Source organism: Cannabis sativa, chromosome 8 (assembly GCF_029168945.1).
Source record: "Cannabis sativa cultivar Pink pepper isolate KNU-18-1 chromosome 8, ASM2916894v1, whole genome shotgun sequence".
Taxonomy (NCBI): Eukaryota; Viridiplantae; Streptophyta; class Magnoliopsida; order Rosales; family Cannabaceae; genus Cannabis; species Cannabis sativa.
The window spans coordinates 26421572-26437145 of record NC_083608.1 but is presented as its reverse complement, the minus strand read 5'-3'; the positions used below and the strand labels follow the sequence as shown (position 1 = coordinate 26437145).

Here is a 15574-nt window from a genome sequence, read left to right as displayed (position 1 = left end):
TTCAAAAAGCAAGTTGGTTGAGCATTTATTTCAAATATCTAACCTATCTAAGTGAGATTAAAGAGCTTCCAAGTTTGAAATCCAACAAACACTTTTCACACACTTTGAGCCAAAATTTGTGTTTATTCATCTTGAGTGTGCTTGCTTTTCACTCTAGGTTTCCATTGTATCATCATATTTCTAGAGTGATTTTGCTTGTAATATCAAACACATTTTCATATTGTGATTGAGGTGAGGTTGGCACCGATATTGTAAACAACCCGGTTATAGTGAGATTGGCACTTCAACAATCCGAGAAAGAGGTTAGTAGTCCTCGGGAGTGCGAAACTATTGTAAGAGGTTTGGAAATACCTTGGTGAAAATTTCCCGGTTGTAAGGGTTAGTCAAGCCCGTTAACTTGGCTCGATATTGGAACTCAAAGCTAGGTCCATAGCTTTGAAGACCAAGGACGTAGGTGGCATAGCTCTACCGAACCTTGTAAAAATCGAGAGTTTGCATTTTCTAATCCTTACTCTTTACTTTACAAGTTTGATTATTTGTCATAATATATTGCTTGCCATATTACTTGCTTTTATTTGATTAAGTGACTAATTGCTTGATTTTGTGTTAAAAGTTTTAATTTACCGAAATTAGTTTAAATTCCCAATTCACCACCCTCTTGGGAACATATCTTGGGCTAACAAATCTGATTCCTTAATCTTTGAGTATTACAATTATCCCCTCATTATAGAAATTTCGTCCTGAAATTTACTTGAACAACTCTAAATATTTCGGATGCATATCCGTCTCGAGTTCCCAGGTTGCCTCTTCCACTTTACTGTTCCTCCATAACATTTTTATCAGTGCAATTGTCCTGTTTCTCAAGAATTTTTCTCTTTTATCAAGTACTTGCACTGGTTGTTCCTCGTATGATAGATCTGGCTAGAGTTCTAATGCTTCATAGCTCATAATATGGGACGGGTCTGAGACATACTTCTGAAGCATCGAAACATGAAACACGTCATGTACAGTTGCCAGCGCTAGGGGCATAGCCAACCAATATGCTACTTGCCCTATCCTCTCAAGGATTTTTAAAGGTCCGATGAACCTCGTGCTAAGTTTTTCTTTCTTACCAAAGCGTTTAATGCCCTTCATAGGCGATATTCAGAGAAATACCATATCCTCGATCTGAAATCAACATCCCGACACTTTGGATCTGCATAACTCTTTTGTCTACTCTGAGCCGCGAGCATTCACACTAATTATATCAACTGCCTCACTTGTTCTCTGAACAGCTTCGACACCTAAGAACTTTCTTTCACCTACTTCATCCCAATGAATAGATGATCTGTATTTTCTTCCATATAATAGTTCATAAAGAGCCATCCTGATTGTTGCCTGATAGTTGTTGTTGTACGAGAACTCGATCAGGGGAAGGTAATTTACCCATGATCCTTCAAAGTTCAACACACATGCCTGTAGCATGTCTTTTAAAATTTGAATGGTCCTCTCAGACTGTCCATCCGTCTGAGGATGAAATGTTGTGTTGAATTTCAATTGAGTACCCATGGCTCGATGTAGGCTCTCCCAGAATCTTGATGTGAACTTCAGATCCCTATCAGAAACAATGGACTTTGGGACACCATGAAAATGAACAATTTCTCTAACATACAATTTTGCATATTGATCAATGGATAAGTTTGTCTGAATAGGTAAAAAGTACGTTGACTTTGTAAACCTATCAATTATGACCCACACAGAGTCGTATTGTCTCGTAGTCTTGGGCAATCTAACCACGAGGTCCATGGCAATGTCTTCCCATTTCCATTCCGGAAGATTCAGTGGCTGCAGTGCCTTTGGTGTTCGGCCTTCACTTGCTGACAAGTTAAACACTTTGCAACATATTCAGCTATATCATTTTTCATTCCAGGCCACCAAAACATGGCCTTAAGATCTTGGTACATCTTTGTTGTTCCCGGATGAACTGAGTAAGGAGTTGTATGAGACTCATTCAAGATTTCTCTTTTAATGTCATCATCCATAGGCACACAAACACGATTCATAAACCGTAGCATTCCCGTGTCATCCATTGTAAAATCACTAATCCTTCCAATCGAAACCCTATCTCAGGATTTCACTAACTCTGGATTTTGCAAGTGTGCTACTTTAATTTTCTCTAGAAGAGTAGATTACATGGTAATATTAGCCAAATGCCCCACAATGAACTCAATCTTAGCTCGGGTCATCTCATCTGCTAACTGCCTGGAGATTTGCTTCACAATATTCATCTGACTCTGTCCTTTCCTACTCAAGGCATCAACTACAATGTTGGCCTTTCCAGGATGATAAAGAATCTCACAATCGTAATTCTTTACCAATTATAGCCAACGCCTTTGTCTCATTTTTGGGTCTTTTTGGTGAAGAAGTACTTCAGACTTTTATGATCAGTGTATACCTCACATTTCTTGCCATATAAGTAATGCCGCCAAATTTTTAGTCCAAATACTACTGCTGCGAGTTCTAAGTCATGTGTAGGGTACCTCTGCTCGTACTCATTTAATTGTCGAGAAGCATAAGCTATTACCTTTCCAGCTTGCATAAGAACACAGCCCAGACTCTGTCTCGAGGCGTCACAATAAATAACAAACTTTTCCTTATCTAAAGGAAGAGTTAACACTACAGCAGTAATTAAGCGCTGCTTTAACTCTTGAAAACTTTTCTCACACCGATCAATCTAAACAAACTTCAAGTTCTTTCAGGTCAGCTCCGTTAGGGGTAATACAATCTTTGAAAAACCCTCAACGAACTGACGATAATACCCAGCTAAACCCAAAAAGCTTCTATTCCTCTTTGGATTCGTTTACATGATCTAGGTCTCCAATACTGGGGAAACAAAAGCCTTAATGCTTTAGTTAGTACTGTTGGGAACCAATCATGGTAGACCAACATACTAAAGATCGTACTAGGGTTCAATTTGCTCGAATCCTTGTAGAGATGGATATCTCAGATGATCCCCTAAAATCCCTGTAATATGTCAATGAGTTTGGGCAGCTTATGGAACAATCTATTGACTATGAGTGGCTACTTGTTAAATGTAAAAATTGTACTGGGTTTGGCCATATTACAGTTAATTGTCGAAAGGATACTCTGAAGAAAAAAGCCTTGAATCCTAAGAAACAACAACCTAATCTGCAACAAGTTGCAGCAACTAAAATAGGGGAAGTTCAGATGGCTGCGAGTTCTAAGGAGCCTTCCCAGGTTCCTAAAAGTGTTGATATTAACATAGACAAATCTTGGCATACCCCAAAGAAGACTGAACAGGGGAAAGTGATTGGTAAGTAGAGCTCTAATCTAGTTGAAGTTCAAGCTGGAATAATTTTAGTGCTCTGTAGGAACAAAATGATGGTGAGGTTTTAGATCTGGTTCAAGAAGATTAGAACAAACAAGTTTAGGTTTTATCTCATTTACCTTATGGATAGTTGCAATATTTCTAGTTGGAATGTTAGATGTATTAATAATAAAGATAAGCAAGATGTCGTTGCTCAATTTTGCCAAGTTAATAAGATAGGAGTAGAAGCTTTGTTGGAAATTAAGCTTAAAGGAAATAAGATCAAAGAGATGTTTGATTCTAAAATGTCAAATTGGAACTACTATACTAGTGCCACGATTGAAGGTAGATTATTGATATACTGGAGGAAGAACTATGCTAGAATGATAGTCACTACTGAATCCCCCAAGTTTGTGTTGGGAACATTAAACCAGGATCTAAATTTACTAGCAAGTATGTTGGTTAACATCCTAAATATGAATTCTCTAAAACAATGAAATAAGCACATAAGGGTTTAAGAAAACCTTACATTGGTTGCAGCGGAATATAATGACTCCTTCCGTTTAAGATCTCTAGCCCTCGATTCCTTTCTGTAGCAGAGCATTATCAAGATCTGAACCTGGATCTCTTTCTCTCCTTCGGGTTTGGTTACCACCGTCTTACTCACTATGATTGAGTACTTGACTTGCTATGTGTGGGCATGGCACTCACTCACTATAGGCCGAAGTAAGAAGAACAATGAAGGAGGTGAGAAAACACTAAGGAAGGAACTCTCTCATCAAGGTTTGGTTGAATAGTCAGGTTAACAAACGTTGGATGAGTGAGAGTATCATGTTCCTTTTATAACGTTTCAACTAGGTCTTAGGGTTGAATTATATGGATTAAAAGAGAATAAAATATTGGGCAAAAAAATCAACCTTGGCCGTACAAGATAGTGGACCTCTTTCTAGTTAGATTTTTGCCACTTTATTTCAACCACTTATTCTTCCTTTCAATAATACCATATTTTCCAATTCAATCCTATAAATGCCAAAACTATTTATTTAATAATTATAATTAATTACTAAATAAAATTGTCATTTATGTAATTTATTAATTAGACAATACAAAGTCTATTAATTAACAAATTGACCCTAAAACCTCTTTTCTTCACAATTAAGTCCTTGCTTAATGAAAATTCATAAATAAGACATAGTCTAATTTTAGAATTATAATTAATTAACTAAAATCAATTAACTGAGTCTGTAAGCAGTATTATCTCAACTAGTGAGGGGATCATGGACCTATATAACCGAGCTTTCAATAAGTAGATCTAGAATTCACCAAGTAAATACTTAACTTATTAATTCCTCATTGAACCACTATAGAACTTGGAATTGAATACACTCTCAGTTATATAGAACGCTCTATATGTACCACAATATAGATACGTTATGATTATTTATTGTTACAATCCTAATAGTCAAGGATCCTCTATAGATGATCTACACTGAATAAAGACAAATTTACCGTTCTACCCTTCAATGTATTTTATCCATAAAACACTTAGCTACCTATAAATGATACTTCAATAAACTAATATAATTACTTAAATGAGGCCTCAATCATTTATCTCTATTCAGCCAAGCTCGAAGGAGATCATCGTTTTGTTGGAAATTATTTTACCAGGATCTTAGATCTACTCACAAGTATGTTTATTAACATCCTAAATATGAACTTTCTAAAACGATAAATTAAACACATATAAAGTTTAAGAAACCTTACATTGGGTGCAGCGGAATTAAATGACTCCTTCCGTTCAGATCTCTAACCCTTGATTCCTTTCTGTAGCAGAGTATTATCAAGATCTGAACCTGGATCTTCTTCTCTGAATCATTGATGCTGAATCTCCTTTGCTGATGATCTTTCTTCACGATCTTCCTCACTATGATTGAGGTATTGCTTGATGTGTGTGGGCACTACTCTAATCACTAAGAGAGGTTCGAAATATGAAGGAAGAATAGAGAGAGAGAGTGGCGGCTAGAGAAGAGAGTGGAGGCTTAGGTTTTTCTGATTCAGAAAGTGTAATTTTCCTGAAGCCTTCACTATCTATTTATAGCATTCCACTAGGGTTATATTTGAATTATATGACATTAAAATAATGAAAAAATCAATTTAAAAAGATAAAATAGGTGGCCGGCCCTGGCTAGGTGGACTGGGCCTTGATTTTTGCAATTTTGCAATTTTAACACCTTTTGTATCTGATTTTCTCAAAAATGTCAATTTCCTAATTCAATCATTTAAATGCCAATTCTAACTAATTAATAACTATAAATAATTATTAAATAATATTGTCATTTATCATATTTATTAATTGAACCATACAAAGTATCATAATTAACAAATATGCCCCTATTAACTCTTTCTTTACAATTTCGACCTTACTTAGTGAAAATTTCACAAATAGACATAGTCTAATTCGTGAATTATAATTGATTAATCAAAACCAATTACATGAGTCTTACAAGCAACATTATCTCAACTAGTGGGGGGACCATGGGTCTATATAACCGAGCTTCCAATAAGTAGATCAAGAATTTAGCACTAAAATTCACTAACTTATTAATTCTTCGTTGAATCCACGCATAGAACTTAGAATTGCACTCTCAGTATATAGAATGCTCTATATGTTCCACCATATAGACACATCATTAGTTATCCATTGTTATAATCCTAATTTGATCAATGATCCTCTATATGAATGATCTACACAGTAAAGGGATTAAATTACCGTAACACCCTACTATGTATTTTATCCTTAAAACACTTGACCCCGTATAAATGATATTTCAGCTTATGTGAAATGAGATCTCCACCATTTATTTTCGTTTGGTCAAGCTCGAAGGAGATCATCCTTTGCTTACTATTTGCCAGATAGAAGTTATAGATTCCATGTTTATGCTAGCGCTCCCACTCAATTGCACTACCGTGTTCCCAAAATGTACGTATCACCCTGACCTAAAAGTAGGCTTAACTAACAAATCAAAGAACACGAATAGCCTTTCAAGATTGAGCCTAATCATAACAGGATTAAGATCATTTGATCTAGGATCAACTTGGCGATATTGACTTGAATAGATTTTACGGTAAGTTTAATTAAATCTAAATCAAAGTTCAATATCGGTCCCTTCCGATGCATACTCCATGCATCCAACCTGAGCTTTACTTTAACCAATGTTCTGGAAAGAACATAGTATTTCTCCAAATACAAGTAAACTCTTGTTGTAGATTATCATATCAGTAAAACCCTGTGTCTGATAAATCTAGGAAACTTTATTCACATAGTCATGTTTACTTTCCAATGTGATGACAGCACAATAAACATGATCAAGTATGTGAAAAGGGTTTAAGATGAATTTATAAATCAATTAGACAAGCAATTGATAAAGTGAACCAAAACATACACAAATGAATGAAAAATACTTCTGTTTCTTTATTGATGTTGAATAAAATGGATTACATTGAAATGGAGTTTTATTTAGGGCATAAAACCTAACACGTTTCACTTCTATGTCCAGATAGAAGTTATAGATTCCATATCTATGATTAGCGCTCCCACTCAATTGTACTATCATGTTCACAAAATGTACGTATCACCCAGACCAAAAAGTAGGCTCAACTAACAAATCAAAGAACACAAATAACACTCTTGAGATCGAACCTAACCATGTCAAGATTAAGATCCATAGACCTAAGATCAACCATTGATATTGACTTAGAAAGATATAACGGTAAGTTTAGGATATCTTATCTAAGATCCATATCAGTCCCTTCCAATGTATACTTCATACATCCGATACTAGTAAACTTTGCCAATGCCCTAGAAAGGACATAACACTTATCCAAGGTGTAAGTATACCTATCACTGATTATCATGCCAATCTAAATCCAGTGAACTGACAAATCAAGGAATTAAACTTTTGAACATATAATCATGATTATAATCCACTGTGCTGACGATACTATAATCATGAACAAATACATATGTTCTGGACTTAATAGAATTTATACATTAAATATAATCATGAAATAAATCATGTGAACCATGCAACATAAAATGCAGATTTTGATCTTTATTGATTAGTAAATCTGATTATATTGAAATGAGTTTTATTTAGGACACAAAACCCAACAGTTTGTGCATTGTTATGTCAAATTAGCTAGTTGTGAGTATGGTTTCTGTGCAACTTTTGTTTATGGGATCAATACCATAGATAAAAGAAAGAGCCTTTGGGAGGATCTTCTTAAACTCAAGATGGTTGTGAAACCGTGGGTAGTGCTTGGAGATTTCAATGCCATCATTAATATAGATGATCGAGTTGGGGGAAACTCTATTACTTTCAATGACACTCATGATGCATCTATGTGGCTTGCTACTGCCAATGTTGAAGTCATCCCTAGAGCTGGTTCTTCTTTTACTTGGTCTAATAACCAAGATGGAACAAGTAGAATTTATTCTAAGATAGACCATGTGTTTGCTAATGAGGATTGGCTTGATGAGTTTCCTAATGTTGAAGCCTTGTTTAGATGGGAGACCATATTTGACCATTGCTCATGTATTGTTAGAAGTGTCATTTCAAACAAGATTGGTTTTAAACCTTTCAAATACTATAATTTCTGGAGTTCTCATCCTGAGTTCAAAGAAACGGTGCTCATTAGTTGGAAGAAACCAATTACTGCTAAGGGTCTTCAAGCTATATATCTCAAGTTGATGAGATTAAAGCATTGTCTTAGAAAGTTTATTCATAATCTCATTGGTGATATAGGGAAGAAGTTTCAAGAGGCAAAGTCAGATTTTATTGAACCTAGAATGCAAGCTCAAGCTCATCTTAAAGAAGCCAGATTCCTTGATAAAGAAAAGAAGGTTGCTGCAACTTTTCTTATATAGAAAAAATGTATATCAGTTTTTGAAGACAAAGAAGTAAGGTAAATTGGCTCCACAAAGGTGATGAAAACTCACCCTTTTTTCATGCTTGTTTAAAGAAAAGAAAATTGGAAAACAATATCACTAATTACACTAATGAGCAGGGAGAAATTGTTGATAATTACTTGGAGGTGGTGAATCATTTTGTCTCTCATTTTCAAGGTATCATGGGAACAAGAAATTTGGTTTCTATGGGATTAAATACTGCCTATTTTGATCATGGAACTAAGCTAGAATTATGTCAACAACTGGGGCTTTTAAAACCTTTCTCATAAAGGAAATCAAGGCAATTTTTTTCAGCATACCAGAGGTTAAATCCCCGAGAGGTGATGGGTTTGGTTTGGTTTTTTTTTTTAAAAACTTTGGCCTGACATAGGAGCTGAAATATGTTTTGTTGTCAAGGATTTATTCATCTCTGGTTCTATGCCTAAAGAGCTTCACTCAGCTCTTATTTCTCTAGTTCCAAAGATTGAGAATCCTTCAAGAGCAGGGGACTTCAGACCTATTGCTTGTTGCTCTACAATCTACAAGTGTAATTCTAAGCTCTTATGTACCAGACTTGTTGTGGTGCTCCCTAGATTGATTAATCAAAACAAGGGTGCATTCATTCAAGATAGATCTATTGCCCACAATGTGATGATTCTCCAAGACTTGCTGAAAAACTATAACAGGAAAAACATTTCCCCAAGATGCTCCATTAAAATTGACATAAGCAAGGCTTATGACAATGTTAGTTGGGATTTTTTGGAGCAATTGTTGGTTGCCTACAACTTTCCCCAGAAATTTATTTAGTGTATTATGGTTTGCTTAAGAGCAACCTCCTACTCGAGTGTTATGAATGGTAGGATCCAACGCAAATTCAAAGGAGAGAAAGGGTTAAGATAAGGTGACCCAATCTCACCTTTGCTTTTTGTTCTTATGATGGAATATCTATCGAGAAGGCTTCTTATGGCAGCAGACAACTCTCCCTATAGATTCCATCCGATGTGTAAGGGTTTAAAAATTATTAACCTTTGCTTTGCAGATGATCTTATTTTGTTCAGTAAAGGAACTAAATCCTCGATCATGGAGCTAAACACACTCTTGATGAGTCCAGCATAGTTTCAGGTTTGCACTTCTAAAAGATGTTCAATTAGTTGAATGTTCTTTTCCTCTCAAATACCTTGTTGTTCCCTTGAGGCCTACTAAATGGAGCTAAGGATTGTGGCATCATCATCAAGAAGATAAAATAAAGACTGCATACTTGGTCAAGTAGGCATCTTTCTTTTGCAGGCAAAGTGCAACTGATCCACTCAGTCTTACTTGGTCTCCGAAATTATTAGATGAACATTTTTGTTCTTCCACATAGTATCACAAAAGAGATAGAAAAGCCGTGTAGAGAATTTCTTTGGGGAATGATTGGAAACATGAGTAAGATTCACATTACTTCTTGGGATAAGGTTTGTCTCCCTCAAACTTATGATGGGCTTGGCTTTAAAGATGGGATAAAATGAAACCAGACTATTCTAGCAAAGTACATATGGGCTATATCCACTAAATAAGACCTTCTTTAGGTCAAGTGGGTGGATAGTGTCTACTCAAAATCTGTTTGCTTCTAGGCCTATGATCTTAAACCTGATGTTAACTGGTATTGGCGTAAACTATGCCACTTAAGGAAGAAATTTGAGAGAGTTGAAATCATTAAGACAGGATCCACCAATCGATTCAAAACCAACTGGTTGTATAACAGTAGGTTGGATCAAACTCCGGTCAGTTATAATAAGGCTGTTTGGAGTTCTCTTACTGTTCATAAACACAGGTTTATTCTTTGGCAAGTGATGAACTCTCACCTTCTCACTAGGGATAAGATGTCTCGATTTCAAACTATATTGAACTCGATGAATTGTCCTATGTGTGAAAAGGTTGAAGAGTGTCATGAGCACCTATTTTTCTCTTGTGTTGTGTCTAGAAATTTTGGATGAGATTTTTCTTAGACGAGTTAGAATGGCTGTCTGATTGATTAATCTAGCTGGTATAACTGGATTGTTTTGGCTGGTCTTTCTTGGATTCATAAGATCAACATCATCATTTTGGCAGTAGTGATCTACAATATTTGACTTAACAGAAACAGATGTATTTTTAATGGGTATTCTAGATCTCTTTGGTATTGTAAACTATGTAAAGAATATTTTAAAGTTTAGATTACAAACTGTAAACAGTAGAAATATGACCAAACAGGAAAAAGACTACCTAGTAAGATTATGTAATAGGTAGTTTTAGTTTTATTTTTTGGCTGGTCAGTCTAGGTTGGCTGGTCTGATTGAATTTGTTTGTATTTGGCTCTGTTGATTAATGAAGTTTTTCCTTCTTAATTAAAAAAAGAAAAAAAGAAAAACAAGGTTTTAATTTTTTGTTTTAATTGTATTGGTTTTTGTTTTCTAATAATTATTATTGTTTTTTTTTTCCTTGATAGTAATGTGTATTGGTCATATGATAAGAAAAACAATAATAGCTAAAAAAAACTAAAGAAAGTGATTGACACACAAAAAACGGGGAGAAAGAGATGATAGTAGTTTGACTTTGATTAAAGTATCAATCATGTATATACAATGTGATTTTTATTTAAGAGCATGTGCAATGAAGATGTAAATAAGTGGTGTAAAGTTAAAATATAATTTATTTAACAAAAAGTATGCCATAATAGTGTGCCAAAAAGTGATGTACATTTGGCACATAGTAAATTTTGTGCCAAATTTGATACAACATTTGCTATGATGTAAAATTTACATCACAATAAATGCACTACTTTTTTATTTACATTTGTATTATTTGTATTATTTTATTAGTATAATTAACTATAGCGTTAAATTATAAAGCATTTATATTATTATTTTATTGTCTTACATATTAAAATAATAATAAAATTAATAACAAAGTTATTAGTTTTATTTTTTTTAATAAAAACATTAATTAGATATTAAATTTTACATCAAAATTTTGTAATTATGTATTGGAGCACAATGCTAAAATTTAATGTAAATCTACCATAAAATTACTTTTTATGCTAAATATAGCGCAGTTTTTACATCCCCCATTAAAAATGATAAAAAAACATACGCTTATTGAAATTGCACCGCTATTTCAATAAATAAAATAGAAAAAAACTTTCTCACAACTAATTTTCTCCTAATTAAAATGAATGAAAATCCTCTAAATGAAATACATGAATAAAACACATAAACATATGATGTGTATACATTATTCTTATGCAAATATTAACACTTGATAAGGTGCCATATGCATCAACACTAGCTAACACAAGGTCTATCCATACATTAGTTTGCTCTACATCTTCTATAAAATCAAAAAAAGAAATGGGAAGTTGAATATACTAAGTGTTCCACAAACACCACCATTGAATTTGATGTTAAAGATTTATGCATAATAATATTAGGCTGCTATCATGGGCCTTTGATCCATTTCTTCATTAGATTGTTCAAGCTCTTGGATTTCAAGAATTTCAACCCTACGATTCATTTTCTTTCTCAGCTTTATAGCCACATCTGCAGGTCTAAATCTTCCACAGACAATTATTCTGTAGTGCTCCTTCTCAATCAGATGTGACTCTACTTCTTCAACATTTTAAAAATATATACAACCAAAAAAATATATATAAATAAATAAAGGGTATTTTTAAATGGTGTTATAATGACATTTAATTGGTGCTAACCTTTCATGTTTAGAATGGCTCTTCTAGCTCTCTTGCAACATGCGTTGCAGTCAATATTCAGCCTCATCACCATGCAACAATACTGCAAATTGGCAACAATAAAAGAAAAACAAAAATCTGTTGTAAGATTTATTTGTTTTTTTGTATAAATAATAAGATTTGAGAGTTTTGATTGTGACAAAAAGAAAAAGAAAAAGAGCCTGCCTTTGTCATGAAGTTGTAATAGAAAGAGCTCTAAAAATCAATGATTAGTTTGATTTTGATTTGATACAAACGGGTGATGAAAAGCTACAAAAAAAGAAAAGGGATTTATTGAACTTAATGAGAATATTTGTCTTTGAAAATATGGTCTATGCTTTTTTGGATTGTTAGGTGGAAATTGTTCCCCTTCATTTTGGAATCTAATTCTTATTAACGTAGGTCAATAAAAGAGGTTGTTGTTTGTAGAGATTAGACAATACTACATATAGCTTATTTATAATCCATCCTTTAACTTCAATACTAAACTTTCTCATGATGTTCCCTTAGATGAGGGCAAAGGAGAAGCATTACTACATTTATCAACTTCTTTCTATATGTGGTAACATCTCTTTTTCTTGACCCTAAAGTCTGCCTTAACATTACACAAAATCCAAGCCATCTCTATTTTTCTACATATATATTTGAACACACACACACAAACAGAATCACTACTAGCCTAAGACCCCTTCCCAAAAAAAAAGCTCACATCTATACTGAATTATCTGAGAATCAGATTCATATACATGGCCAAAAAGGCAATTAACATAAGTAGAAATTATCAGGGTAAGTTGAGGTTTTTTTTTTTCCTTTTTTTTTTTACAAATTCCTAATATCAACCACCTGTGGAAGACTTGAAGATCCTTCTGAGCAGTGCCATTTTGTTTAAAGAGTTTCTGTGTAGGGCAGGGACTTGGCGACCTGGTACTTTGGAAACATTCATGGGATATCTACAAGTGAGTGTAACCTTCTTGTCCAATACATTCACCACAACAGACTCTGTCTCTACCAAAAACACAAATAATTCCATTTCAATGCATGAAAAAGAGTAATATGATAAGAGTACATAATTTCTTATTCTTTTTTAGTTCAGAAAATTGCATAATTCCAATTCATGACTTGTTATAACAAACAGAAAAGTCCCTATCAGCACAAAAAGTTCAGTAAGTCATTATATAATTAAAATAAGGACAATACTAACAACGTCAAAGACAGCTGCACAGGCAAGCTGTACACAGTAAAATTGAGCAATTGTTTTGTATGTATATAATATCGTCATTGGTATGCTCAGTACATTTTATACTAATTCAAAAGGCAAAGCCATAAGGAAAGATAAGTTCTATCTTATCTTTTCATCTTTGGAGGATGAAAGAACATGTATATTATTCATATGATTATGTGTAATGTGTGGGCAAGAAAACTTCCTCCATGAAAATGGAGATTGACCAAATCACTGTTTAAAAAATCAGGTTACTTAAATAAAAATAAAGGGTTAAGCCAGTAAAAATGCATGAGTTTGAAAAACCAACCACTAAATTATTCTACTTAAACAAACACCCAAATGATCTTTAAGCTAAGTAAAGATAAACAAAGAAGAAGAAGAAGAAAAGTTGCAGAGAAATCTGAGTCTCACCACTCATTCTTGACATTATTTCAGCAATTCTCTTCTGACATTCACTGCATCCAATATCGGCATTTAGAACAATTTCCTGAACCTGGTTTTACCAAAGTCAAACAAACTCTCCAGCCATATAAACAATAGACAAAGAAAAAAGTAAAAAACAGAGAGAGAGAGAGAGAGTACTAACAAGAGGTAAGGAGAGAGATTCAATAGAAGCAAGACTACTGGTTCCATGAACCAACAATCTCTCAGATGACTTTTTTGTGATACCAATTACTGGTGGGAGCTGCTTCTTCTTCTTAGGCCGATCATCGAAGAAAGCCATAATCACCTACCAACAAGCTAATGTAGAAAAAAATAAACCCCTTTTAAATATTAAACAGGAACAAGTAGTAAGTAAGGTACAACGTAAAAATCCCATTCGGTAAAGAATGAAGCTTAAGGAAAAAGATCTAAGAACAAGAACAACAGCTCCTTCTGTACTGAAAGAGCAATCCCATCTTTTCTTTTTCAGTGTTTTTTTTTTTATTTATTTTTTTTCCAAGTATGGAGTTTTAGGAAAGTGAAAAGGGACTTTGGCCTTGTTGAAAGAGATTCTCCTATGCTTTTTCACAAATGGGTAGTAGCCAAACCCCACATGTAATGCTTGGTCACTTTCTATTCTTCTACATAATTATTCCGTCGAGGTTGCTTCTAAGACTAAATCCTTTCTTATCAAAGAGTTTTTAGTTCATTTAATCTCCCATGTCATTATCTCAACCTAACAAATTGTAATTATTTATTAATTATATAAAGAGTTTAGGTAGTTGGAGCAGTAAAACTTGATGACATTAACCCATCCCAGTTAATAAAAGAAAAATGTTACAGGGATAATATCATTATTGGGCAATTAAGTATTAGGTCACATATAATTTAATATAATAGTTTGTAGAGAGTATCACTAGTCATGTCAAGAAGGTGCTAACCACCACTGGTGCTTAATAGCAATGCACTTACTAAAATAATGGAGTCATTTGTTTTCAGAGTTTTTTGGTGGGCTTGACTTAGTTCTTGCTAAAAACGCTCCTTCATCACCATAAATAATTATATGTTTAACGGTAGCAGTTTCAAAAGAGCTTATCTAATTTGTTATCCAAACCAATGAAAGTTACAAAACTCATAATGTATGTCTACATCACTGAAATAGTCATGTTACCGTTAGAAAGACATTTGGTCACTATGCCTAATAAACTAATAATAGCAACAATAATAATAGTCAGCAAATAATTGTCCTCCTGTTCAATTAGAAAAATAGTCTCACGTTATACTTATGCAAAGTATATATAAGTTCCAAAACCAAATAATATCTAGTTAATACTATTTTGGATATTAATTGGTTGGACTCTTCGTTTTTAAGAAGAAAAAATAGTGATTTTGTTCTTCAACTTTCGAAAATTATTAGTGATGTTAAAAAATTTCTCTCAACTAGTAATTTATGGAACTTCTATTAAATTTTATTAGACTTTCATTAAATAATTAATTATTTTACTTTCAAAATATGATTCCTATTATATTTTACTATCTAAACTTTTACTACTATCATACAGTAACTTTTGGACTTCTGTTAAATAAACGAAGCTTAATTTGATAATTATAAAAATTTGAAGGATAAAATATGATGGTGGTAATTGTTTGATAGGTAAAATTACAAATTACTTAACAGAAATCTTATAATGAAAAGTATTTAGCATTAATAATAATTTAGCAAAAAATTGCATGGATAAAATTTTGGTCAAATATTTTTTCAAATGATTAAATCTATATTTTTGCCTAAAACACATTGGAGGAGCTATGACAAAATACAAAAATGAGTAAAGATAATTTTAATCATCATTTGTTTGGAAAAAAAAAACAAAACACAAACAAAAACTTAAATATATACAATAAGTAAAAAGTAAAAATTAGTATAAATGCCAA

General features: G+C 33.4%; 2 protein-coding genes across 7 annotated transcripts; one reads left to right on the top strand and one right to left on the bottom strand.

The window, feature by feature from the left end:
* Positions 1–3033: 3033 nt before the first annotated feature.
* Positions 3034–9062, top strand: LOC115700058 (uncharacterized). Its single transcript, XM_061103285.1, has 5 exons — positions 3034–3313; positions 3503–3760; positions 7465–8210; positions 8375–8432; positions 8647–9062. The coding sequence occupies exons 1-5, from the start codon at positions 3034–3036 to the stop codon at positions 9060–9062; spliced, it is 1758 nt and encodes a 585-aa protein (XP_060959268.1).
* A 2677-nt stretch (positions 9063–11739) lies between these two features.
* LOC115701558 (uncharacterized) lies at positions 11740–14375 on the bottom strand. 6 transcript variants are annotated; one of them, XR_009684086.1, is made up of 6 exons: positions 13806–14375; positions 13631–13712; positions 12841–13002; positions 12184–12267; positions 11980–12061; positions 11824–11881 (listed from the first exon to the last, which is right to left on the bottom strand). XR_009684086.1 is itself a non-coding variant. In XM_030629375.2 (5 exons), the coding sequence occupies exons 1-4, from the start codon at positions 13941–13943 to the stop codon at positions 12221–12223; spliced, it is 429 nt and encodes a 142-aa protein (XP_030485235.1). In that variant the 5' UTR covers positions 13944–14375; the 3' UTR covers positions 11740–12061; positions 12184–12220. The 6 variants fall into 6 exon arrangements, 4 of the variants coding, with proteins under 4 accessions (XP_030485235.1, XP_030485236.1, XP_060958635.1 ...); XM_030629375.2 differs by having other exon boundaries at positions 11740–12061; XM_030629376.2 differs by having other exon boundaries at positions 11740–12061; positions 12841–12996.
* Between the last annotated feature and the right edge of the window lie 1199 nt (positions 14376–15574).

What these genes read in the sequence shown, in the direction of transcription:
- LOC115700058 (XM_061103285.1), top strand. Translation starts at nt 3,034, where the DNA reads ATGGAACAATCTATTGACTATGAGTGGCTACTTGTTAAATGTAAAAAT. An exon ending in GGATCTAAATTTACTAGCAA is followed by an intron (nt 3,761 to 7,464) that starts GTATGTTGGTTA and finishes AGTTTTATTTAG; the next exon opens with GACACAAAACCCAACAGTTT. An exon ending in TCCTTGATAAAGAAAAGAAG is followed by an intron (nt 8,211 to 8,374) that starts GTTGCTGCAACT and finishes ACTAATGAGCAG; the next exon opens with GGAGAAATTGTTGATAATTA.
- LOC115701558 (XM_030629375.2), bottom strand. Translation starts at nt 13,943, where the DNA reads ATGGCTTTCTTCGATGATCGGCCTAAGAAGAAGAAGCAGCTCCCACCA. An exon ending in AATAATGTCAAGAATGAGTG is followed by an intron (nt 13,003 to 13,630) that starts GTGAGACTCAGA and finishes TGTTTTTGGTAG; the next exon opens with AGACAGAGTCTGTTGTGGTG. An exon ending in GATCTTCAAGTCTTCCACAG is followed by an intron (nt 12,268 to 12,840) that starts GTGGTTGATATT and finishes CTTTTTTTGTAG; the next exon opens with CTTTTCATCACCCGTTTGTA.